Source organism: Gobio gobio, assembly GCF_949357685.1.
Source record: "Gobio gobio genome assembly, chromosome: 18".
In the NCBI taxonomy this organism is placed as follows: Eukaryota; Metazoa; Chordata; class Actinopteri; order Cypriniformes; family Gobionidae; genus Gobio; species Gobio gobio.
In genome coordinates, this window is record NC_137111.1 from 18,242,370 (window position 1) to 18,266,617 (window position 24,248).

General features: G+C 37.1%; 2 protein-coding genes across 2 annotated transcripts; both read left to right on the forward strand.

Moving 5' to 3' along the window:
• The first annotated feature begins 1,107 nt into the window (after positions 1-1,107).
• nkx2.3 (NK2 homeobox 3) lies at positions 1,108-4,368 on the forward strand. The gene is made up of 3 exons (XM_079842201.1): positions 1,108-1,244; positions 1,351-1,696; positions 2,682-4,368. The coding sequence occupies exons 2-3, from the start codon at positions 1,357-1,359 to the stop codon at positions 3,305-3,307; spliced, it is 966 nt and encodes a 321-aa protein (XP_079698327.1). The 5' UTR covers positions 1,108-1,244; positions 1,351-1,356; the 3' UTR covers positions 3,308-4,368.
• Positions 4,369-11,011: 6,643 nt separating this feature from the next.
• Positions 11,012-14,151, forward strand: nkx3.3 (NK3 homeobox 3). Its single transcript, XM_079842291.1, has 2 exons — positions 11,012-11,516; positions 12,916-14,151. Exons 1-2 carry the CDS (start codon positions 11,228-11,230, stop codon positions 13,371-13,373), a joined length of 747 nt encoding a protein of 248 aa, XP_079698417.1. The 5' UTR covers positions 11,012-11,227; the 3' UTR covers positions 13,374-14,151.
• Positions 14,152-24,248: the final 10,097 nt, after the last annotated feature.

Genomic DNA, 24,248 nt, shown 5'->3' on the forward strand with positions numbered 1-24,248 from the left:
TAAAAACACACAAACACACACACACACACACACACACACACACACACACACACACACACACACACACACTCACACACACACACACACACACACACACACACACACACACACACACCATTTGTCTCTCTCACAGACAAACAAAGTTATGTTTAAATCCGCTTGCTGCTTTAATTGTCAAAGGTCTGCGGCTGTTTTTGCTCCAGCTTGACTGTCTAATGGCACACAAGTGTGCAGGTCAGATTTAAATGGGATAATAGCAGCAGCAGCAGCAGGCTAAGCGAGAAAACTCACAGAATATGCGGTGAATTCAAAATAAGTTTACGTTCTTTAATCATCCTCAGCAACTTGGGTTCCGTCTCTTCTAAGAACTTTTTCTTGGAGCTTATGGAATGAGGTATAAGCTTCATTGGGGGAAAAATATAACACATACAACTCTTGATGCCATAATATAGGGTTTTAAGTTGCGTTCTTTAAAGCACCAGTAGCTACTTTATGGCATAAGAAGGCTATAAAACTCTTTTAGGTTCACATGTGAATCTGTATAGTACAGAAAACATCTTCAGTCCAACCATGGTTAAATTGTGCAGAAGAGATGAATTTGCATTGAGCCTAAAAAGCATGACGAATCACTTAACGTGATTTACATTTTCTTAAGTACCTTGTGGGAGAATTTATTCTTGAGCTATTTCATATATCAATTTTATATGATACTGCATTCGGAATTATTCAGACACACTATTAAAATTAAGGTTCCGATTAGAAGGATATGCCATAACATTTTCTAGTTTAGAAACATTATCAATGCTGATCTGAAAAACCCTTTTTAATCTAAAAAAAAAATTATGATAATTGGCAAAATTGTATATGCTACAGTAAAAAAAAATGTTCTTGATAAGATTTTTTTTTTTTTTTTTTTTCTAACTGCAAGAACTTTTTCTTTTTTAAAGGATGCATAAATAATTACGTTGCAGCTTTCGAAAAAAAAGTAGCCTATCGTGTGACATTAGAGGCTGTTTTTCTGCTGGTATGAAACTGTATAGGCTATGCGTTTCCTCTGTGGATTGTAGGAAGGATCATTACATCCCGCCCCGGTAACGTGACATCACCGGGCAGAAGAACTGCCTTGCGCTGCCGGACTGCAAGAAAAACACACAACAGTTTCACACCGACGAGTGGCGGTCCTCACCTCTCTTCATGCAAATCAAGCAGCCATGACAAAATGGGAGATTAATCGACACATTTAGGTATGTTTACTTGAAATTGTTGGTTATCTAAACAATTGTTCATCAGGGCTTACTTCTCGAAGCTGCCAGTTGAATCAGGAATAACATTGTAGATGTAATCCAACAGCGCCTGATGATGCTTCCGAGCCCGGCTACATCCACGCCGTTTTCTGTGAAGGATATACTGAAACTGGAGCAGCAATCTCGCCACCTTCAATCTCTGCATCCCGCGCAACACCCCGCACAACTGCATCCGGAACTGCAGGAGAGATTCCAGGCACCATCATCCTGTTTTCTCGGAGGTGGAGACAGCCCCGTCTTCTCAGAGAACGACGAGAAGATGTCTTTTCTGAACTCTCTCTCCATGCAGGACAGTTTAGTGGAGAGCAGCCTTTCCCCTCCGATGTTCGTCCATCCGGCCCTGGGACACGTCGACACTAAACTTGAAGATGAACTTGAGGACCATGAAACGAGTGGGTGATTTGAGTTTTACAAGCGACGAGAATTAATATGAATTTTGAAACTGACGAGGAGATCGATTTGCACGAGTCTATGAATATCATAGGATAAAAAAAAAAAAAAACAGAATTGTTAAAACAGAATCATTCAAAGCGTCAATGTAGTTGTTGTTTAGTATCCTAAAGTATTATTCTTATTTTTTGCAAATATTACAAATGGCATGAGCCATGCAGCTTTGAGGTTATTGACTAGCATTAATCCGGCCTATCAAACGTTTTTCACAGAAACATGACAAAACATTTAAATTATAGTTTTGAAGGAAAAAAACTGTTTTGTGATTGTATAAAAGAGCAACGTTGGATGGGCCTATTTTATGCGTCTTCAATGCAAGTCGAAACAAATAACCTCGTTAAAGTATGTCATTATATTAAAATAAACAACTATGATAAAGCTGTATCATTCATATAGGCCTAACATTTAATGTGACTATTGCATGTTATGAAATTTAGAATTATATTTGTATTTTTCTCGGTTTAACCCTGTCAGAGACAACGTATATATACATAAACACAGGCCTACATATATGAAATATATACTTATTATATAAATAACATTGACTGCGTTTTATGTGCAATTGTGTGCCTCTGCACATCTTCATAATTTGCATTAACTCACGCACTCTCTTGATTTAAATTTGTTTTACTATACTATGGATAATTTGACTAAACTGTGGATTGTAGGCTATTTTACGCATCTTAATCATATAATTCGTTTAATTTTTCATTTCTTAAATAACGCACAGTCTGTGTGATTTGTCTAAGTGACAGAACCTTAAGGAGAAGAAACTTTGTATAAAGGCCTATATCCAGACTCGGCTCATGCATGCTAATGCGCAATTTTTTTTGTTGTTGTTTATGAAAGGACATTACTCGTATTAATCACGTTACGTGAGAGTTGACCTTGTTCGCGTTGCATCTTTGTTGTCTCCTGTTTTTATAGAAAGCTGCGGTGCCATCATCAGATCCCCGGAGTGTGATGGTGAGGCGCACTCGGACACGGAGCGCGCTCAGCGGCAGAGGACGCGCCGGAAGCCGCGGGTGCTGTTCAGCCAGGCGCAGGTCTTTGAGCTCGAGCGGCGCTTCAAACAGCAGCGCTATTTATCGGCTCCTGAGAGAGAACATTTGGCTAGTACCCTGAAACTGACATCGACGCAGGTCAAAATTTGGTTCCAGAACCGCAGATACAAATGCAAGCGACAGCGCCAAGACAAAACACTGGAAATGGCAGGGCACCATCACCCGCCGCCGCCCAGGAGAGTGGCGGTGCCGGTCCTGGTCCGGGATGGCAAACCGTGTTTAACGGGATCACAGAATTACAACGCCGCGTACGCGGTGAACCCAGGCCCGTACACATATAACGGCTACTCATCTTATAATAACGCCGCTTACACAAACCCTTACAGCTGTACATATCCCAGCCTTCCACCTCTCCCGGCAAACACATCCACTAACGCGCTGATGAGCATGAGTCTGAACAACCTCGGAACATATTCTCAACCTCAGACATCACAAGGCACACCCGTGTCCGCGTGCCAAGGGACTCTGCAGGGCATCCGGGCATGGTAGTGCCATTGCAACCCAGCCGTCTGTAAATAAATGACAACTTTACAATATTAGCACACAGTTACCCATGTGTTATAGGCCCTAGGGTCGTGTATAGTCTACCATTTCAGTATAAACTTGAGTGAATTTCTTTTAGCAACCATTCTATGATGGCTGAACGAATGCACATGAATATTCATAGCAATTTAGACCACAAATTTGGACAACATACTCCCTGAACATTTGCGGGTCTATCCATTGTATTCATACTCAGAGACTTTTGTTTTCTCATTCATTGCACTTATAGATAAAAAGGTATTACCTAAGAAATGTTACGAATATTGACAATGGTGTGTGTGATTTTTGTGCAAACCTACATTGTAAAAATAAAAACAGTAAACTTTATTTTTAAAAGGTCCTGCTAAAATATTTACTATTTGATACACGGAGTCTAGTTTTAAAGAACATTTAAGTTAGGCCTACAATGTTTAATTTTAAGGAATTGAGTGACTAATAGAAATCAAAGACAAAATCCATAACGCAAAAACTATTTCCGCCAACATTCTCCGTAGTTATGATATGAGCAATAATCTGAGTCAAAATTACATTTTAAATTAAAGGGTTTCGTTCATGGTTAAATAAGGTTAAACAAAATAAAAAGACGTATGCAATAAGCTTTTGTTTTATTATACATTAAAACATTTATAACTATATACAGAACAGCCTAATTTGCATTTCTAAAAAGGCTCCCAAACACATCGTTGTTTAAATAGCATTTGAATATGTTCGTATACTAATTACGCGCACAATTAACCCGATCATTCGCTTTTGTTCCCCAGTTTTCCAGACAAACGGCTTGACGACAAAAACTTGATTTTTTTTAAAAGCAATACACACTATATCAGAGAAAAAATCGTGCTGATATAAAACTTTTAAATCGATACTTCAATAACCTGACTTTGTCAGACAAGAATATAAGTTTGTTTATGACTAATTGCATTTGAGATAATGAAATATTTTGAGTAATAACAATTTCACAAGAAATACGTGATCTGCAATTGGTTTCAAATAAATAATGCTTAACAAGGGAGATTTCAAATCTATTATTCCCCACTCTCTCAATCTTCCTCTTTTTTCTTCTTTCTCCAATGGCAGGTTCCAATCTTCTCCACTATGGCCTGCATGTGTGCAGAAGGCATTGCATGTTGTTATAGGATGTACCTGCAGAGCCTTATGACACACACCGTGTTTAATCACATAAGCATTTGTGAGAGAGAGATTTTAGTCACTGTAAAACCTTTCCCTTAATTCTTTTTTTTTTCTTTATCCCGAATCGTTGACATTACTTTCAGCTGTGCAATCATAATTAAATCAATCCGAGTTATTAAACATTACTGGAAAAACAGTACAAAAATTGGTTTGAGTAGTGCCAACTCAAATTAAACAAATGAGTTCAAACAAATTAACTTTTGAGTATTAAGAACTTTGTTTTATTTTGAGTTCTCAGAACTGACACATTTTAATTAATCTAAATTGTGTCATTGTTTTGAGTTTTATGAATTTATTTATTTTAATTTAGACTAACTTAAATTTAACCGAAACTAGGATTTCTATTTCCCAGCATGCTTTGCCATGACTCAAAAAGGACAGTAAATGCTAAAATCAAGTGTTACATTATGTTTTTTGGGCAAGAATAACGTTAAGTGGGATACTTGTTTTGCTAGTTTAGAAGAGTTTTTGTTATGTTGCTGTTGTAGTTGCTGTTGTTGTTTTTGTATTATTTTTTTTGTATAGGGTTACCATCATGCTGACGAGTGGAGCATGAGATTAGTTTGAGAACAGGTATATGTTAAAAGTATTTTATTGCTGTCCTCATTCAGCAAGTTTTATGCTAATGCTATCAAAGCATTGTGTAACCAGTTAGTAAGGTAACATTGATTGAATTTGCTATATAAAACTAGTCAAGTTGCACTACCAAAATTTTGAGATTACATGATATTTTTAAGTTAAATTGCGTTAGCTTACGCAAATATTTCAAGGTCAAAGCAATTCAAATTTATGTTTACAAAATAAAAATCAGCAAATTCTGCTTACTAAAACTTTAAACTTCTTAACTCCAAAAATGTAAGGCAATTATTGTTTTGAGTTTTGCAAACTTATTGGGGTTTACAGTGTGTAGGTCAGCAATTGTGCACTAGGCAATTTTCGCGTTGTGGAAACAAACACCAGGAGATCTGGGCCTAAATTCAGCCTCTGAACAGAAACAAAATCATACGAAATTATAGGCCTATAAAAAAAAGCATTATTAAAAAACAACAATTAAAAAATGAAATGGCGTGGTTCATTGGATTTACTGAATTTCAGTTCCTGGCTACACAATTCATCATTTTGATTTCGTAATAATAAACACAAAGCTTTTGATGGAAACAAGTATATGTTCGGCCATTACGCGCGGCGTAACTCGTTTATCCTTCAGCCCATTCACGGGTTCACCAGAGCTCCCACTCTAATAATGAAGATTAATAGAAAAGTAAACAGAGTCGTCGGGGGGTTTGTCTTTACTAATAGCAAGGATGAACAGCTCCCATCGCTACTGCGAGGCCATTGGGCATACCTGCTGTCAGGGTAAGTGGCCCAGACACTTCAGTGTAAATACTCATGGCGACAGAGCGGCGATGCCTCAGGATGAGCCGCTATAGAGAGTGCTGGACTACAGATATGAATCTATAGAAAGGATTTCTGGACGAATATCAGAAGAGGGTGTGGTTAGTTCCCCCAAAAGATGTGTCATTGGCCAAATATTAGTTGGCCGGTCAGATTTCATCTGTTGTTAAAACTCAGCCATGGGAAACTCTGCTGGCGTGACCACATTTAGATGAAATGTAAAATAATATTATTATAGTTTTTTATAGCCTAACATTTTTAGAACTTGTTTTAACGTATCTAAGAAAAACACGTTATCATGTTTTATTAAAATGTTTCTCTGAACGTTCAGATTTGTAATGTTTTATAACAAACTTTCTTGATAATGAAACGTTAAGGGAACATTCGGCAACATTATAACATTTCAAATAGTTAGAAGAACGTCCAACTAAAACGTTTCAGGAAAAATGGACGATGTATGGCATTATCGTTTTGTTTTTGTGCAAACGTTTTGAGTACATTATTAAAGACCAGATAACTTTGAAGAAACGTTAACGTTACGCTTCCCTGTTAGCTGAGATATTACTACACTCTAAAAAAATGCTGGGTTAAAAACAACTCAAGTTGGGTTGAAAATGGACTAACCCAGCAATTGGGTTGTTTTAAGCAAACATTTAACCCAACCGCTGGGTTAAAATGACCCATTCACTGGGTTAAAACAACCCAATTGCTGGGTTAGTCCATTTTCAACCCAACTTGAGTTGTTTTTAACCCAGCATTTTTTTAGAATGTAGGCTACTGAAATCTTACTAACAATTATCAGACGTCCTAAACCAGTTAGGAAGGAGGAAAATGTATATATGGACTGGTTATCTGTAGAGAGATAAACAAAAGGAAGGAAAAGATGATTTGGAGCACAATAATTATTTCAAGAGAACATGAGGTCAAAGCTATAAGGCCATTGGATCCATCTTCTGAATTGCAAACAAATTATTGTCTATGGAGGACAAGAAGACATTAAGTAAATAAGTTAAAGTGAGGACAATTAACATTGAAACCATTAACATTGAGTTATACATTGAAAATGAAAGTGGAAACGGGCGAATGTGTGAATGTGATGACCAGCAGCGCATAAATCACAGCATTTGAATGCTTGTGTAACCTGTTGTCATTTCACTGATCTCAAACATCACAACTTTACACAGATAATGAACAACACATTTGCATTTTACGGGGAGGAAAGACTGGCAGATAAACAGGTCTTGATTTTGTCAGAAACCTCTGTGTGATAAATGGCATATCTTACGAGATATCCACAAAGGTTGAGTACCACAGCTTTGAGTGTTATCCTATATGTAATTTATACTGTCAGCACCTTTACCCTGAGTGTTACAGGGTGGAAAGCGCCCCCTGCTGGTCACTTCCATCCAATCACACTTTTTGCACACGATAGCTGATTTTCCTCTAAAATATTTACACAAAATATAAGAAAGTTTAGAAACATAAAGCCGAGGAAGGCCTACCTATCAAGATTGCTATTCTTTGTTCCGAGAATATGATGAATGTGAAAGTTGACCTTTTTTCCACTTCTTTGACCATAAATGAATCACTATATTCGTCAGAAACATCTATAAAGTAATAAACTTGGCCACTGAATCTGATGTGCAACCCCCCGGACGATTTTTCTGTGTAACTGACCTGATGAGTTATAAGGTTTCTTCAGAGTGAAAAACATTTACAACATTTCAGACCTCCCAATATGGTGATATAGCTTACTCAACATAAACAAAAGCAGAGTAATATTTATTTGGTAGACCGTGGTGGAAGTGCAAACAAAAGAATAGCATCCTGTTAAACATGAACCACTTATCTGGCTTAGTTTGGTTTGTGAGCTATTAGTACATGAGACATTCAACCAAATATATACAAGCGCCACAAGTTTTTGTCATATTTTTGTCCTAAAGAATGAACTTTTAAAGGCAGGTTGGGTGATTTGTTCCAGAAACATTTTGTTGTGCTGGTTGAAATGTATCTTCACATCCAGATAGCAATACATTTAGTGGTCTTATATCGTCTGTGGATAGGTCCATAAAATATTGTATTCTGTGTGAATGCAATGGTACGATGTATACCTACATGTCAACTTTTATACCTCTGCGCACCCTATTCGCGCAGACATCACACGTCATCAGCGCATTTCTTGCCATGCACAGACATCAGTCATCAAGCAGCAAAACAGCAGCCACCTTTTAAAGTTCCTCCTGAACCAAAACAGCAAGCTCATGCTGCCTTCAGCCAACTGTAATTTAGAAGAGATGGAATTTGACACCCGTGACGTTATACTCAGAGAAGTTCCTGACTCGAATTTATGCATTTCAATGGCAACACTAATGCCGGAATGAATCTGCAGCAGTCAGGTGGTACAGGTCAGAGCTTTTTAAGTTGTTTATGTTCATTATTATTATAATGTTATGTGCTTTGAGACATGAAGTAGTTTAACGCCGTCTTTCATGACGCCTTTTTTTGCTCCCTGCTGTACGCGCTCATGTGTTTTGAAGGAGACGTGGCTTTGGAGACACTCTGGAGGGAGGGTGGGATCTTATGCTTTCAAAGCTAGCTTGCTGCTAGCCTCTCGGAAAATTGCCTACCCTACCTTTAACTCAAGGTATACATGTATTAGGCCTGTCGAACGATTAATCGTGATTAATCACATCCAAAATAAAAGTTTGTGTTTACATAATATATGTGTGTACTGTGTATAATTATTATGTATATTTACATACATACATGTATATAGGCTATTTAAGAAATATTTACGTATATACTGTATATATATTTATATGGTTTAAATTATTTATAAATATAAATATTTTTTCTTGAATATATACATGCATGTGTGCGTATTTATATAGGCCTATACATAATAATTATACACAGTACACACACATATTATGTAAACACAAACTTTTATTTTGCATGTGATTAATCGCGATTAATGGTTTGACAGCACTAGTACACGTCTTATACACGGAGTATGCTCCAAATCATAGGGTGAGTAAAAAAAAACCCACTCTCAATTACAACCATAATCAGTACAATCCAACTATAGGATATGTCACCTTTTTGTAAGCATAAGCTATTTACAACGGTGTAAACAGAACATCAAGCATACTGTCTTTACCGCATGTAGCCTACTTATGTTGTCACAAAGGATTATTTAAATAAAACGCTTTGACGTTTTTGGAATACTGGAAGTTTCTAGCTGCTTCAAGCAGGCCATTGGCTGGTCAACCAGATATTCAAACACACGGACAGCAGATGAACACCAGCTGGCCACAAGGAGGCGCTACAATCGTATTTCATAAACACAAACGGGAGAACAATAGCTTTGAGAACCATTACAACAAACTGAGATTTACCTTACAATGTCATACAGAATCGAAACACGCACATTTATAGGAATGTCGCTGTAAACATGACCTATTAATGTTCTATTCTGTGTAACTCATTAGAAACCCTGACAGAAACCGAGAGAGATTTCACAAAACGTGTATGAATTAAATATATATGTATATATATATATATATATATATATATATATATATATATATATATATATATATATATATATATATATATATATATTACAGGTATGATAAAGAGCGTTTACGCGAAATACATTTAAATTGAAAATTGTATGCATTTTCATTTCTTTACAACTTATAATTTACGAAAAAAATAAGCATTTAGAGCAATCATTAAAAACACATTCTTGAATTCAAGATGGAAATGTACAATCCACTGTTAATAAAGCAAGTTTATAAAATAAACTACGTTTCAGTTAAGATATATTTAAATAGCCTAGCGTATTAGGCTACATGAGCATGCTTGATAAATATTTAGTGTATGATCAGTCTAGTAGCCTATAAAAGTAGTCCAAACGAATAGAAAATAACGTTTGAATTTTACTAAAGAGCATTTCGAGGGGAAAGAGAAGCTGAAAAAAGTTTCAGTCCTTAAGTTCGGCTTTATATTTTGAGTTTCAATTTGTTTTAGAACAATAGAATTCGAATTATAAAGATGACAAGAATACACGTCTAATTACTAACTGCTTATATAATTAATACAATTAAAAACCGGAACATGTCTGAAACTGCCTTATACAGTGAAACGAAAGCTTAAATAAAAACAAAGAATTCGATTAATCTAGTCATCGAATAACTTTAGCAATGCAAATGTTGAACATTAATAAATAACAAAATATTAAATATTAAGTGCTTTTTGAGATGTACACAGGCTATACACAAATAATGCTATTTAGCCTATATTTTGAGGGTTTATGGTCTTATTTTTATGTTTTAGTCAGCGTTAGGGTACCTTTGAAATTGAGACCCCCATTGTATGTGTGTGTAGGGTATATACAGAGTTTCATAAATATGAAAATATCAAAATGAATGCCTTGTTTGTACCTCTTCTATAATTAACATTAAATTCTGATTCCCAACTTAAAATCAATTTTGTCTATGTTAATTGTTCAGGCAAAAAAAAAAAAAAAAAAATCCTGTTAAATTCCAGAAACAAATATATGTTTGGCATTCGTTGTTTTATTCGGTTGACAGATGTTTATCTAAAATATATGTCAAAGTCATTTTATTCAAAGTCAAAGCTATTATTTCTATGTATGAAAACGTTTTCGAAAATATCAAGTGCACCCTCGCTGTATTTAAAGTGCAAATATTTTAGTAGGCTAGGCTACTTTTTAACCACTTAAAAGAGGTTTTTTTTTGTGTGTGCTGTTTTTCTTTTATTAGAAAATCTTATAAACGTTTCTCAAAAACGTCTGAAAAGGCCTATAAGTACAAATGATACATATACACAATTTAAACTCTTTCTAAAAAATATTTCTCCTTTTTAGTCTCAAACATCCTTCTTTGTCATCGAAAAACATAAATGTCCAAACAAACTAACAAAGCCAGTAAGAACATGTGGCAGTAAACCGATTTCGATAGGTTTTCTAGTTCTACACGTCTATTTTAGAGGGAGGAGCGAAGTGCTCCAGAAAGCCCATTGGCACCGCGTCTGGAAAGAGAACAGAGGGGACTGATGCACACATGACATTTTCTGACACTTTGCTTGTTGATTGGGTCTGAAGAAGTTTTTCAACAATTAAAAGACACGTAAAGAGGAACCCCATTATACTGTGGACTAATCCATCGCCATGAAAGCGCAGCAGCTTCCCAAATAGAAGCGCAAAACGGCAGGTCATCGAAAATTGACGAGCAGGTTACGTAAATGTTTTAAATGGCGAATAATCGCACATCCTTTTCCATTCACAACATATTAAACCAAGGACTTGATTGCGAGAAAAGTTGCCGTCTTGATGAGGAATACGCAGAAGAGAGGGTCCATGGGGAGAGAGTGGCGCGGGATTGTTCAAGCTCATCTCTGCCTGTGAGGAACGCTGGAGCCGAGAGCGCGCAGAGGCGCATTTCTTCCTGTGTGCTCGTGCTGGACTCATCATCCTCAGACCAACATTCATGCGAGGAAGAATCAACAGGAGGAGAAGACAATTCACTAGAAAGACGACACGGTGAGACTTCAGTACTAGTTTATTAATATAGCCTACGAGACTGCAGTGTTGTAAAAAAATATTTCAACATTTGTAACTCGGGTTATATTTATTATTATTTTTTAATTCTTAAAAAGTGTAATGTTCCCATATTTGTCTGCTACAGATTAACGTTCAGTTTAGAAAAACAAAACAGGTCTATATTCATAAACTGCGTACATTAACGTGTATGCAAAGAGTGCTGTTGTCAGTACCTGACATTTTCGCCTTCATGCATTGATTTATTGTGATAAATCAATGTATTAACAAAAAAAAAACGCATCACTCAATTCCTAGTTGCAGAATTTTTTTTAAGGATTTTATTATTATTATTTTTTTAATTGCAGATAGGCTACAATTGCATACAATTATAAAATAGCCTACGTAAAATAGCAAAATCTAACCTCTATAAAAACCTAAAACAAAAAAACAGCGTGATTTGTGGCAAATATATAGCACACAGCATCATTTTGTTCGATATGTGTTGGTTCAATAGAACAAAATTAAACAAAAAAACAAACAAACTGCTAATTCACATGATAGTTCTGTCATTTAACATCCATGCTAACAAATCAAATAAGACAGACATGAAATCATGCTTAACATCGTTTTTGTCTTGAACATAGGCCTACCTTTTCACAAATAGAAATATCATTAGATTTATGCTTATTTTAGTGAACATTAAAGGACAGAACTATCATCAACATGAAGCTGGTTCTCCTTTAATTTGCAAACGCAAGATTTTCATATTTAAAACAAAACAGGAAATATCCTTGATACGAAATGACACTGTTATTATTTTTAATTGTTAGCCTATGTTTGTGTTTATATTTGTATATGTTTGTGTCTATATTTGTAAAACTGTGACCTTTTTGAAGTAAAGAGTTTCAAGTTAAATGGAAGTGGAAGGTGAAAGGCAATAATAATTAATACATTTGATTACAACAATAAATTCAATTACTGCATTGATTATATCCATGTTTTAAATGATAGTGGGGTTTAAAAAACAGCACTTGTTGTACTTGACACTAATTTACAGTTTATATATGTAATATAATCAACATTTAAGACACATAGCAGAAGTTGAAGCAAAAACACAACCCGGTCTCCTCTAAGATTATTACATTTCTCATTGCTTTCACTCTAAAAAAAAAAATGCTGGGTTGTGTAAACCGAATAGTTGGGTTTAAAATTGGTTGGGTTTGTCCAAATTTAACCCAGACATGGGTTGAAACAACCCAGCATTTTTTTTTTTTTGTGGACACCCATGCAGTCCACATTATGCATGATAGGCCTATTAAGCTAATGGTATTTTTTAACTCTTCATATGGTCCACAACATGATTCTCCAAGCCTAAACCTACTTTTGTCCATCTATACAGATCACAACATGAACCAACAGAAACCACAGAGCTGCAACTTTGAAGAAAACAACTCCAAATCGAGCAAAAAAAGGTCTCGGGCAGCGTTTTCTCATGCACAAGTGTATGAACTGGAGCGGCGCTTTAACCTGCAGCGGTACCTGTCTGGCCCAGAGCGGGCCGACCTGGCAGGAGCACTCAAACTGACCGAGACACAGGTGAAGATCTGGTTCCAGAACAGGAGATACAAAACTAAACGGCGACAAATGGCAGCCGAGCTCGCGACGACTCCCACAACAGCCCTGGCAAAGAGAGTGGCAGTGAAGGTACTGGTGAGAAACGACCAGAGGCAATATAACGCAGAGGAGCTGCCCAGTCCGTCTGTTCCTCCCTTATACCAGTCATTCCCGTACTATCCTTATATGTTCTGCTTCCAGCCGTGGATCTCAGGAAACACTTTAAGTGGTGGCATGTACTGATTTACCAGAGTTACGGCATCATGTGTAAAGTGATTGTGGAGACACGAACATTCAAAGTGCATTCATGCAGAAGAGAACAGAGCAAACAATGCTATTCCTCCAGCATGCAGGATTATAAATGCTGAAAGCATAATGAACTGTAGAATGACCATGAAAGCAAAAGAGGAAAGTGATATTGTGATGCTCATTATCAATCATTTCAATAATGACATTGAGCCAAAGCAAAGACAATTCACTCAATAGAGTTTCTCTCATTTGTTGTCATAATTGTCATGTTATGCAGTGGAAAGGGAATGCACCTAAAATCTATGAGTTTCATTGCTTTAGATAAACTATCAAAACACAAAGTGGCATCTGAAAACAAATTTAGGATGCACATGTTCTTCCAACACTTGACGAAGTCAGAAAGTGCAAATTACTTTTTATTGTAAATTAAAACCTAATAAAATGGTTTGCATGACTGAATGCCACTTAATATTAATTTGGTGTAATATTTGTTATCTAATGCAAAGGCATCCATGCATTTTTAAGTGTTCAAATATATTTCATGCTGGTCCACTGTATATGCTTTGATATGGAGTGTGTCTAGCTAGTTTGGGGAGTTTTTCTGTTAGCATTTGTCACTGATTAAAGTTCTTGTTTATTTACATCACCATGAAAAATACACTGTATAGTACACTATGTCTTAAAGTGTGTCAACTGTTTTAATTCAACACCTAAATTCAATCCAGTCTAAAAGTAACTGTACAGAAAAAAGAAATTAAAGGTTTATTATTATTATCTTGTGTCTGAGACAATTTTACCGCAAAAGCGTAAAGCTTAAGAGGGGTTTGTCAACACGTATAGAGATAAATGACCTAAAGGCAATAAATGAAGAGGAAGCAATGATCAAAAGATTCTTTGTGGATAATGGCTTGACAGGTGACAGGCTACATACAGATAAAAGCCAATGAAAATAACCTCAGTACATGAACGTAAGAATACTTTTAGGCTAAACCAACACCAAACTCTCTCACTGAGGCCATGACTGTATAAATACGTTTTAAATAGGGCTGGGTAAAAATATAGATTTCCCTATTTTAATGAATGAGATTTCGATTCTTAAATCCAAAGAATCAATCTTTTATTCTTCAATTTATGAATGAACGGAACAATGCACCTCCCATGCAATACTCAATAAGCTTTGTTACTTTTGATATGAAACAAAGTCTAAGATTTAAATGATGTCCATTCATTTATGTAGGATAATTCAAACAATAAATAGGGTTTTGGCGCTCTTTAATGTGGTGTGACAGATCGCTGTTGCCTCAAATCAAGCAAAGCTCAATGCGCTCGACTACTAGTTACAGCGAAAAATAAAAATTAATGAACATCAGATGATCCAGTAGCTACAACGGAAATACGTCAATAAAACAGCTTGTAACAATATCACGTGATGTTTAGGCCTGTAGGCTATGTTTGAATAAATCCCTCAAGTTTTTTACGACAGCCAAATGTTTTTTTTTTTTAAACGAATTGGAGTAGAAACATATCTAGGTTAATTATAAAGTATTCAAACTCATTTTAACCTTCAATCACTGTAAAAAAATCCAACTTATGTTTTGTCTGACAAATTCAGCTTTTAAAGTTTATTCAACTATTTAACATGAAAAAAAGTTGAGATAACTAATTGACCATAAGTTGAGAAAACGCAAAAATGTTCTGCAGCTGGCTGCCTTAAACTTTTAAGTTTTCTCAACTTTTTTTTTTTTTACAGTGTAGTAAAGCCTACTAACTGACTTCTGTATAGCATTAGGTCACATCCACACGAAGCCAGCTGGTATTTATAGGGGGAAATATATTGGATATTTATAGGGAAAAAAAAGATTGGATAGGGAAAGCTCCAATCTTTTTTCCCCCTATAAATATCTGCGTACACACGAAACCACTGAAACCGACTCAAAATGATGTAGTATACAAGCCAGACCCGTATGTGGCGCTGTAATTCTGCCACCAACGGAGAAGAAGAATTGTGGAGAAGGGGTACAGCAACTATCGGAAGTGAGGCAAAATCTCACAATAAAATAACAATAAATAAATTTGCTACTTACAGATTGTGTTTAATGCCTACACCTACCCCAACCCTAAAGTGACCCTTATAATAATGTAAATACAGTAATGAAATGTCGCAATATTGATGTGCGCATGCCCAGTGCCCGTAGTTGTATCCCTTCTTTGCCGTGCGGGGCGTGATAATATCACCATTTCACAAAGTATACGGATTGGCGTGTTTCAGATTTATCCACTCTGGGACCCGGTTTCATGCTCCCAAAATGCCGGATCCGTGTGGACGAAACGCTGATACGATACAACATTTTTACATATACAGCTAAACGCCGTTTGCGAGATTTTTTTCCTTGAGAAAATTTGCCTTGTAGCCTACTGTACCAATAAACTCCAAAATAATCAATATCAAATTGAATCAGAATCAAATCTCAAACTTGTCGATCCAATCATCCAAATTTAATCGAATCATGAAATTTGTGTCAATACCCATCAGCCCTAGTTTTAAATGACATAAGGTTGAGTAAATCATGGGGTAGTTTTCATTTTAAAGTGAACTAATCCTTTAAATTATATTTGCTGAAAGTCAGCCAATCTGGGATTTAAATTAAGACCATTCACATCACATCACAAACGATAACGATATAGTTCTAAAAATCATTCTGAATATAAAAGAATAGCAGTCCACACCAAAACTGTAACGATTACGGAACAGAGAAACGATATTGTTGGACTTACTTTCAAAGGTGCACCTACCAAAAGCATCGTTAGCCAACTTTGGTCTCAAGTTCCGTTGAGTTTTGTTGGTAACAACTTGAGACCTGGAAAGCACCTCCGAATTTTTTTCTCCTGGGAATGATAAAAGCAAAGACAGCCAATCAGAATCCATCCAGCTGTAAAGAGCTTGAGCATTTAAAGCGACACATGACATAAACAGAACGTTATAGTTCGCTGGTGTGAAGAGTAACAGTTATCGTATCTTTACAGTTATTGTTCTTGGTGTGACCAGGCCTTTACAATTTAACAGTTGAAATATCAAATTATCTTTAATCTGTCCTGTCTCTGACCTTACATGCAATTCATTTTCATGAAGAACAACAGTGTCGGACAGATTGTTTTGAAAAGTCTGCAGTCCATGTCTGAGAAGGACAGTATCACTATATCACTACAGTATCACTATAGCCGTGTTTCCACCGCAGGAACTTTCCCCAGGAACTAGAAAACTTTGGGGTGGTACTCAGTGTGTTTCGACCGCAGGAACCAGGGTCTAAATGAAGTTTCGGGTAAATATTTACCCCTCCAAAAGTCCCTGCTCCCGGGGTAGTACTTTTTCAAAGTTCGGGAACTTTCGGGGGTGGGACTTGGGCGCTGAACATGCTGATTGGTTGAGCTCACGCAACATTTTATTTCAACCAGCATTTTTAAAAGTCTTTTGCGAGGTTCGTTCTGCATTCAGTAAATATCAGTCTTGCTATTTCTGTCCGATGGCGCGCTATCGTCTCAGCAATCGCACGGTCAATGTCCGTAATAGCTGATAATAACATATGTTGTCTTATTTTAAACCTAGCTTTACGAGCCAATACAACAAACCAATACATAACCATTAAAAGCAGCGTTGCTTGCATCTCCTCCATACTTGTTATTGGTATGAACAGTGTCACGCAAAAATGATTACTGTCCGTCGCTGACTGGGACGCGCGCAGTCCTACATCACCGGACTAATTTGCCTAATCTTCACGGTACTTTAGACTGCAGTGGAAACACAGACAGTAGCAGGTCTGGGGGGAAAACAGTTCCTGTAAAAAAAGCTCCTGGTACAAATTGTTCCGGGTAATTTCGGTGGAAACGCGGCTTGTGGTCAAACAGGTTTACAAATTAAGTGCTGTCTAGGTGCAAAAGAACCATAGACAGTAAAAGAAATGGACATAGCGACCCCATAGACATCCATGGTGAAAACTGAAGTCAGTTAGAAGCAAGAGTGTTCTGCGCAGCCTCAGACTGAGCTTGACGACGTAGATGTGACGTGAGCAACCTGTCTGACAGTTGTAAGCCTTCTAGTAGTTGTGCTAAGTGAAATCTGAATAACCAAATCTTGCAGAAACGGAGAGCATGAGCAGGAGCAACATTTGGTAAGTATTCTGATTAATTATTTTGTCGTTTTGCATAGTATTTATTTATTTTAATAAATTGCCTCATAGACAGTAAAAGATTGCCTGCGAGCTTCTCCTTCTGTCTATACGGTTATTCCTCTACTGTGCGCCGGTTGTCGCGTGGTTATGACGCAATCGTTAGCCCATTTTTACAAAAAAACGGCTTCTACAGGGCAATAGTGTAAGATACAAGTTAATGGAGCCTTTTATACATTTTCATGTTTCTTTAGAAATAAACAATGGATAAATGGAGTCTTTAAACGCCTCAGATGTAAAGTTATTCGCTGTCAAAGTGATGCCAAAATGAATGGGAGTCAATGGAATGCTAACAGCAGGTGATGGCTTGGTTAGCAACGGCTGCCCCTATGGAAGGTACGCTCTCCGGGGGCTGGATTACCCCCTTAAAAATAACCTGCTGTATAAAAGGCCGTAGTACGGTGGCCCAGTAGTGCACAACACAACGAAATTTAAAAAGCAAACATAAATTCACAACACAAAAAAATCAAGCCACAACACAAAATAATCAAGCCACAACACAGCGAAATTAAGCCACAACACAACGGAAAGGTTCCCGACCACTAGGGGGCACTCGGAACACGGTAAAGTTAGTTTTCCTTGCCACTGTTCAGATTCGGCAGTCTTACAAAGATATCAATACTACGATCAGTTTAAGTGTATGTAACCATTGTATATCGACATGAAATATTAATTCAAAATCACCTACATGCATTATAGCTGCATATTTATACTCGAGGATGCTTTGACCCGCTACCACTGCGCATGACGCCTAAGGGAATGCCTGCCAATTCCACCATGTGGTTGAAACTTATAATTTGTATGACATTGTATTCATTTGTAATTATTATTACCAATACAATCAAGCTTTGGAATTTGAACATGTCTGTTTTTAAAAGTGAAAATTTGTTTAAAAAAGTTTTAATTAATTCAAATTATAAGTTTTTACCACATGGGGGAATTGGCAGACATTCCCTTAGACATCATGCGCTGTGTTAGCGGGGATTCTTGAGTATAAATATGCAGCTATTTATGCATGTAGGTGGTTTTGAATTAATATTTCATGTCGATATACAATGGTTACATACTGTTAAAATTGGTATTGATATCTTTGTAAGATTGCAGAGTCTACAACAGTGGACTAACTTTACTGCGCTCCGATAGCCCCCTAGTGGTCGGGAGCATTTCCGTTGTGTTGTGGCTTTTCCATTGTGTTGTGGCTTATTTTCTTTTTAGTGTGGCTTAATTTAGCTGTGTTGTGGCTTGATTTTGTTGTGTTTTGGCTTGATTTTGTTGTGTTGTGGCTTGATTTCGCTGTTTTGTGGCTTGATTTCGCTGTGTTGTGGCTTGATTTCGTTGTGTTGTGGCTTAATTTCATTGTGTTGTGGCTTGATTTCACTGTGTTGTGGCTTGATTTCGTTGTGTTGTGGCTTGGGTTTCATTGTGTTTTGGCTTGGATTTCATTGTGTTGTGGCTTAATTTTGATGTGCTGTGGCTTGATTTTGCTGTGTTGTGGCTTGATTTTGTTGTTGTAGCTTGATTTCGCTGTGTTGTGGCTTAATTTCACTGTGCTGTGGCTTGATTTCGTTGTGTTGTGGCTTGATTTCGCTGTGTTGTGGCTTGATTTCGTTGTGTTGTGGCTTGATTTCGCTGTGTTGTGGCTTGATTTTGTTGTGTTTTGGCTTGATTTTATTGTGTTGTGGCTTGATTTCGCTGTGTTGTGACTTGATTTCGCTGTGTTGTGGCTTGATTTTGTTGTGTTGTGGCTTAATTTCATTTTGTTGTGGCTTGGATTTCATTGTGTTGTGGCTTGGATTTCATTGTGTTGTGGCTTAATTTCGTTGTGTTGTGGCTTGATTTCGCTGTGTTGTGGCTTAATATCACTGTGCTGCGGCTTGATTTCATTGTGTTGTGGCTTGTTTTCGCTGTGTTGTGGCTTGATTTCGTTGTGTTGTGGCTTGATTTCGCTGTGTTGTGGCTTAATTTCGCTGTGTTGTGGCTTGATTTCGTTGTGTTGTGGCTTGATTTAGCTGTGCTGTGGCTTGATTTCGTTGTGTTGTGGCTTAATTTCGTTGTGTTGTGGCTTGATTTTGCTGTGTTGTGGCTTAATTACGCTGTATCGTGGCTTGATTTAGCTGTGTTGTGGCTTCATTTCGTTTTGCTGTGGCTTAATTTCGCTGTCTTGTGGCTTGATTTTGTTGTGTCTTGGCTTGATTTTGTTGTGTTGTGGCTTGATTTCGCTGTGTTGTGGCTTGATTTCGCTGTGTTGTGGCTTGATTTTGTTGTGTTGTGGCTTGATTTTATTGTGTTGCTGCTTAATTTCATTGTGTTGTGGCTTGGATTGCATTGTGTTGTGGCTTGGATTTCATTGTGTTGTGGCTTGGATTTCATTGTGTTCTGGCTTAATTTCGTTGTGTTGTGGCTTGATTTCGTTGTTGTAGCTTGATTTCGCTGTGTTGTGGCTTAATTTTGCTGTTGTGGCTTGATTTTGTTTTGCTGTGGCTTAATTTCGCTGTGTTGTGGCTTGATTTCGCTGTGTTGTGGCTTGATTTCGCTGTGTCGTGGCTTGATTTCGTTGTGTTGTGGCTTGATTTCGTTGTGTTGTGGCTTGATTTTGTTGTTTTGTGGCTTGATTTTATTGTGTTGTGGCTTAATTTCATTGTGTTGTGGCTTGGATTTCATTGTGTTGTGGCTCGGATTTCATTGTGTTGTGGCTTAATTTCGTTGTGTTGTGGCTTGATTTCGCTTTGTTGTGGCTTGATTTCGTTGTTGTAGCTTGATTTCGCTGTGTTGTGGCTTAATTTCACTGTGCTGTGGCTTGATTTCGTTGTGTTGTGGCTTGATTTCGCTGTGTTGTGGTTTGATTTTGTTATGTTTTGGCTTGATTTTGTTCTGTTGTGGCTTGATTTCGCTGTGTTGTGGCTTGATTTCGTTGTGTTGTGGCTTAATCTCATTGTGTTGTGGCTTGGATTTCATTGTGTTGTGGCTTGGATTTCATTGTGTTGTGGCTTAATTTCGTTGTGTTGTGGCTTGATTTCGCTGTGTTGTGCCTTGATTTCGTTGTGTTGTGGCTTGATTTCGCTGTGTTGTGGTTTAATTTCGCTGTGTTGTGGCTTGATTTCGTTGTGTTGTGGCTTAATTTAGCTGTGCTGTGCCTTGATTTCGTTGTGTTGTGGCTTAATTTCGTTGTGTTGTGGCTTGATGTCGTTGTGTTGTGGCTTGATGTCGTTGTGTTGTGGCTTGATTTTGCTGTGTTGTGGCTTAATTTCGTTGTGCTGTGGCTTGATTTCGCTGCATTGTGGCTTGATTTCGCTGCATTGTGGCTTGATTTAGCTGTGCTGTGGCTTGATTTCGTTGTGCTGTGGCTTAATTTCGCTGTGTTGTGGCTTGATTTCGCTGTGTTGTGGCTTAATTTTGCTGTGTTGTGGCTTGATTTCGTTGTGCTGTGGCTTAATTTCGCTGTGTTGTGGCTTGATTTTGTTGTGTTTTGGCTTGATTTTGTTGTGTTGTGGCTTGATTTCGCTGTGTTGTGGCTTGATTTCGTTGTGTTGTGGCTTGATTTCGTTGTGTTGTGGCTTGATTTTATTTTGTTGTGGCTTGATTTCGTTGTGTTGAAGCTTGATTTTGCTGTGTTGTGGCTTAATTTCGCTGTGCTGTGGCTTGATTTCGTTGTGTTGTGGCTTGATTTCGCTGTGTTGTGGCTTGATTTCGTTGTGTTGTAGCTTAATTTCGTTGTGTTGTGGCTTGATTTCGTTGTGTTGTGGCTTGATTTTATTGTGTTGTGGCTTGATTTCGTTGTGTTGTAGCTTGATTTTGCTGTGTTGTGGCTTAATTTCGGTGTGCTGTGGCTTGATATCGTTGTGTTGTGGCTTGATTTCGTTGTGTTGTGGCTTTTTCGTTGTCTCGTGGCTTGATTTCATTCTGAGTTTATGTTTTTTTTTTAAATATCATTGTGTTGTGCACTACTGGGCCACCGTACATTAGCCTACTAACTGCCTTCTGTAAAGCATTAATTAGTTGAGAGATTTTTTCCTTGAGAAAATTTGCCTCAGAATCGAATCGCAAACTTGTGGATCCAATCATCCAAATTTAATCGAATCATGAATTTGTGTCAATACCCATCAGCCCTAGTTTTAAATAACAGTAGCATGAGTAAATTATGGGGTGATTTTCATTTTAAAGTCAACAAATCCCTTAAATTATATTTGCTGAAAGTCAGCCAATCTGGGATTTAAATTAAGACCATTCACATCACAAACGATAACGCTATAGTTCTAAAAATCGTTCTGAATATAAAAGAATAGCAATCCACACCAAAACTATAACGATAACGGAACAGAGAAACAATATTGTTGGAATCACTTTCAAAGGTGCACCTACCAAAAGCATCGTTAGCCAACTTTGGTCACATGTTCTGTTGAGTTTTGTTGGTAACGACTTGTGACCGTAATTGGCCTTGGAAAGCACCTTTTTGTCCAGCAGATGAATGATGAAAGCAAAGACAGCAAATCAGAATCCATCCTTCTGTAAGAGCTCGAGTATTTAAAGCAACTCATGACAAAACTGCAGCGCGCTCTTAAACAGAACGTTATCGTCCGTTGGTGTGGACGGGAATAGTTATTGTTCGTCATCGTATCTTTACAGTTTGTTCTTGGTGTGACCAGGCCATTACAGTTTAACAGTTGAAACATCAAATTATCTTTAATCTGTCCTGTCTCTGACCTCGCATGCAAGACATGCAGTTCATTTCCATGAAGAACAACAGTGTTGCACAGACTGTTTTGAAAAGTCTGCAGTAGGTCTGAGAAGGACAGTATCACTACGAGGTCAAAAAGGTTTACAAATTAAGTGCTGTTTACGTGCAAAAGAACCTGCTGTATAAAAGGGACTATTCAATGACAACTTATGTGTCTTTCTTTCTCCAAAGTCTTGTCTATTAAATAAATATATAAAATACTGAAATAAACAGAAGAGCAAAGCTGAATGTAGGTTATAATACAATGCAATTATAGGTCACAATATTTTAAACAAAACACCAAAAAAGTTAATAATCCGCTGATCATTGACATTTGGATCAGATAATCATTTCGCAACTGTAGAATAAAACAACTTTAGCCAATTAATTTAGCCTGTGCATTAACTGTAATGAATATCTGCAGTGTTTCAGGTATGTCAATCTAAATGTTAACATGATTGTTGTTCCATGTGACTGAGACTGTGCTGCATTGCAACAAAGGATTAGTCAGCTGTCTATTGAAAAAAAAAATTGTTGGGGCAGGCAGAGAAATATAATTCTATTTCAACCATCACAATATAAAGCAGTTCACATGAGTTTAAGCAGCCCTTTCGTGATATCTGCATGATTCAGATACAGTCAATAGACCATGTCTGTGTTGCACAACAGAATCTGGCTAAAGCCCAGAGTACATTAATCATGTGCATTTGAGGAGACAACACCCTCATAAAGGCAAGAGAAAGGAGGTTCACTATCACCAAAATACAGCATCCATCTAAAATCACGCCCTCTGACACCTGCATCCACTAATGTTTTAGACAGTCTATGTCTATCTAGATTCATGGATGAAATCATAGTAAAATACCGTGTATTGTTCATTGTATGAGAGTCATTTCGAGGCAAAACATGGATTTCCGTTTCTGAGTAGGTGTCACTCAGTCTACAGTGATTATATACTGATATTTATTTACAAAATCACTAAACGGTATCCTACCTATCTACCTTCATACAACCTTTGTACCATGAGTAGATTTCCGACCCAATCACATGTGCAGCAATCACATGGCATTTACATTTTGTGAATTTACATATAGTGAAATGCAAATAAAATGCTAGTAAATATTACGCTTTAACAATAAAACAAGTGCAAAAATATTAGCAAGAATTAATTAACCATGTCATTTTTTCTCATCTCATTAATGCCTATCAGATTTGTTTGTTTTCAAGAATACGTGATAAGGCATTAAAGTTTTAAACAATTAAATGCATCCCAAATTTCTGTCTATTCTTTATTCTTTCCGTTATAATCTTTTAGGATTAAAACCATTTAATGATGGCCCTTACATGCACGAGGCCTCTTGTCCTCTACACAAACATGTGAATAGATCAGCTTCTGAAGAGGAATTAGGGCGCAGTTGAGCACCATATGGATGTCTGTGTTTATACAAAAAATGTATCGGGAAAAAGTATGTAAACAGTTTTTGAGTAGAGCAGACGATTTGTGCAGACTAGAGTGAACAGGCTCATAAACCCTCACAAAGAAAACAAAAGCTGGTAGGAGAGTACTTTGCCCAGTGCAGGTTCATTTATTTCCTGCTACAACAAAACCCCTATACGCAATTAAGCCTCACACTGACAGGAAAAAAGACCCAAATTGTTATTTTGCCATGTTTCACTCTGACATTCATTTGTGAGAAAATTAAAATAGGTGCGACAAAGAATGGATTCAAAACACATCAAGCATGAGTCGGACCCTCCCAGTTTAACTTCTGAAGAACAAAGAGTCTGTCTTGGACACTGCCAGGACACTGTTTGTGGGATTTCACACAAAAGAGTTGTACATACTTCCAAAATGTAACACAATTTCCTCGATGAGCAATAATAAAAAAGGATCAGAGGTCAATTATTCTGATGTGTATTTTTTTTTCCTTT

Excerpts from the sequence above, each read along its gene's own strand:
- nkx2.3 (XM_079842201.1), top strand. The coding sequence starts at position 1,357 with ATGATGCTTCCGAGCCCGGCTACATCCACGCCGTTTTCTGTGAAGGAT. Across the intron at positions 1,697-2,681 it reads ACTTGAGGACCATGAAACGA|AAAGCTGCGGTGCCATCATC; the intron begins GTGGGTGATTTG and ends CTGTTTTTATAG.
- nkx3.3 (XM_079842291.1), top strand. The coding sequence starts at position 11,228 with ATGGCGAATAATCGCACATCCTTTTCCATTCACAACATATTAAACCAA. Across the intron at positions 11,517-12,915 it reads TTCACTAGAAAGACGACACG|ATCACAACATGAACCAACAG; the intron begins GTGAGACTTCAG and ends CCATCTATACAG.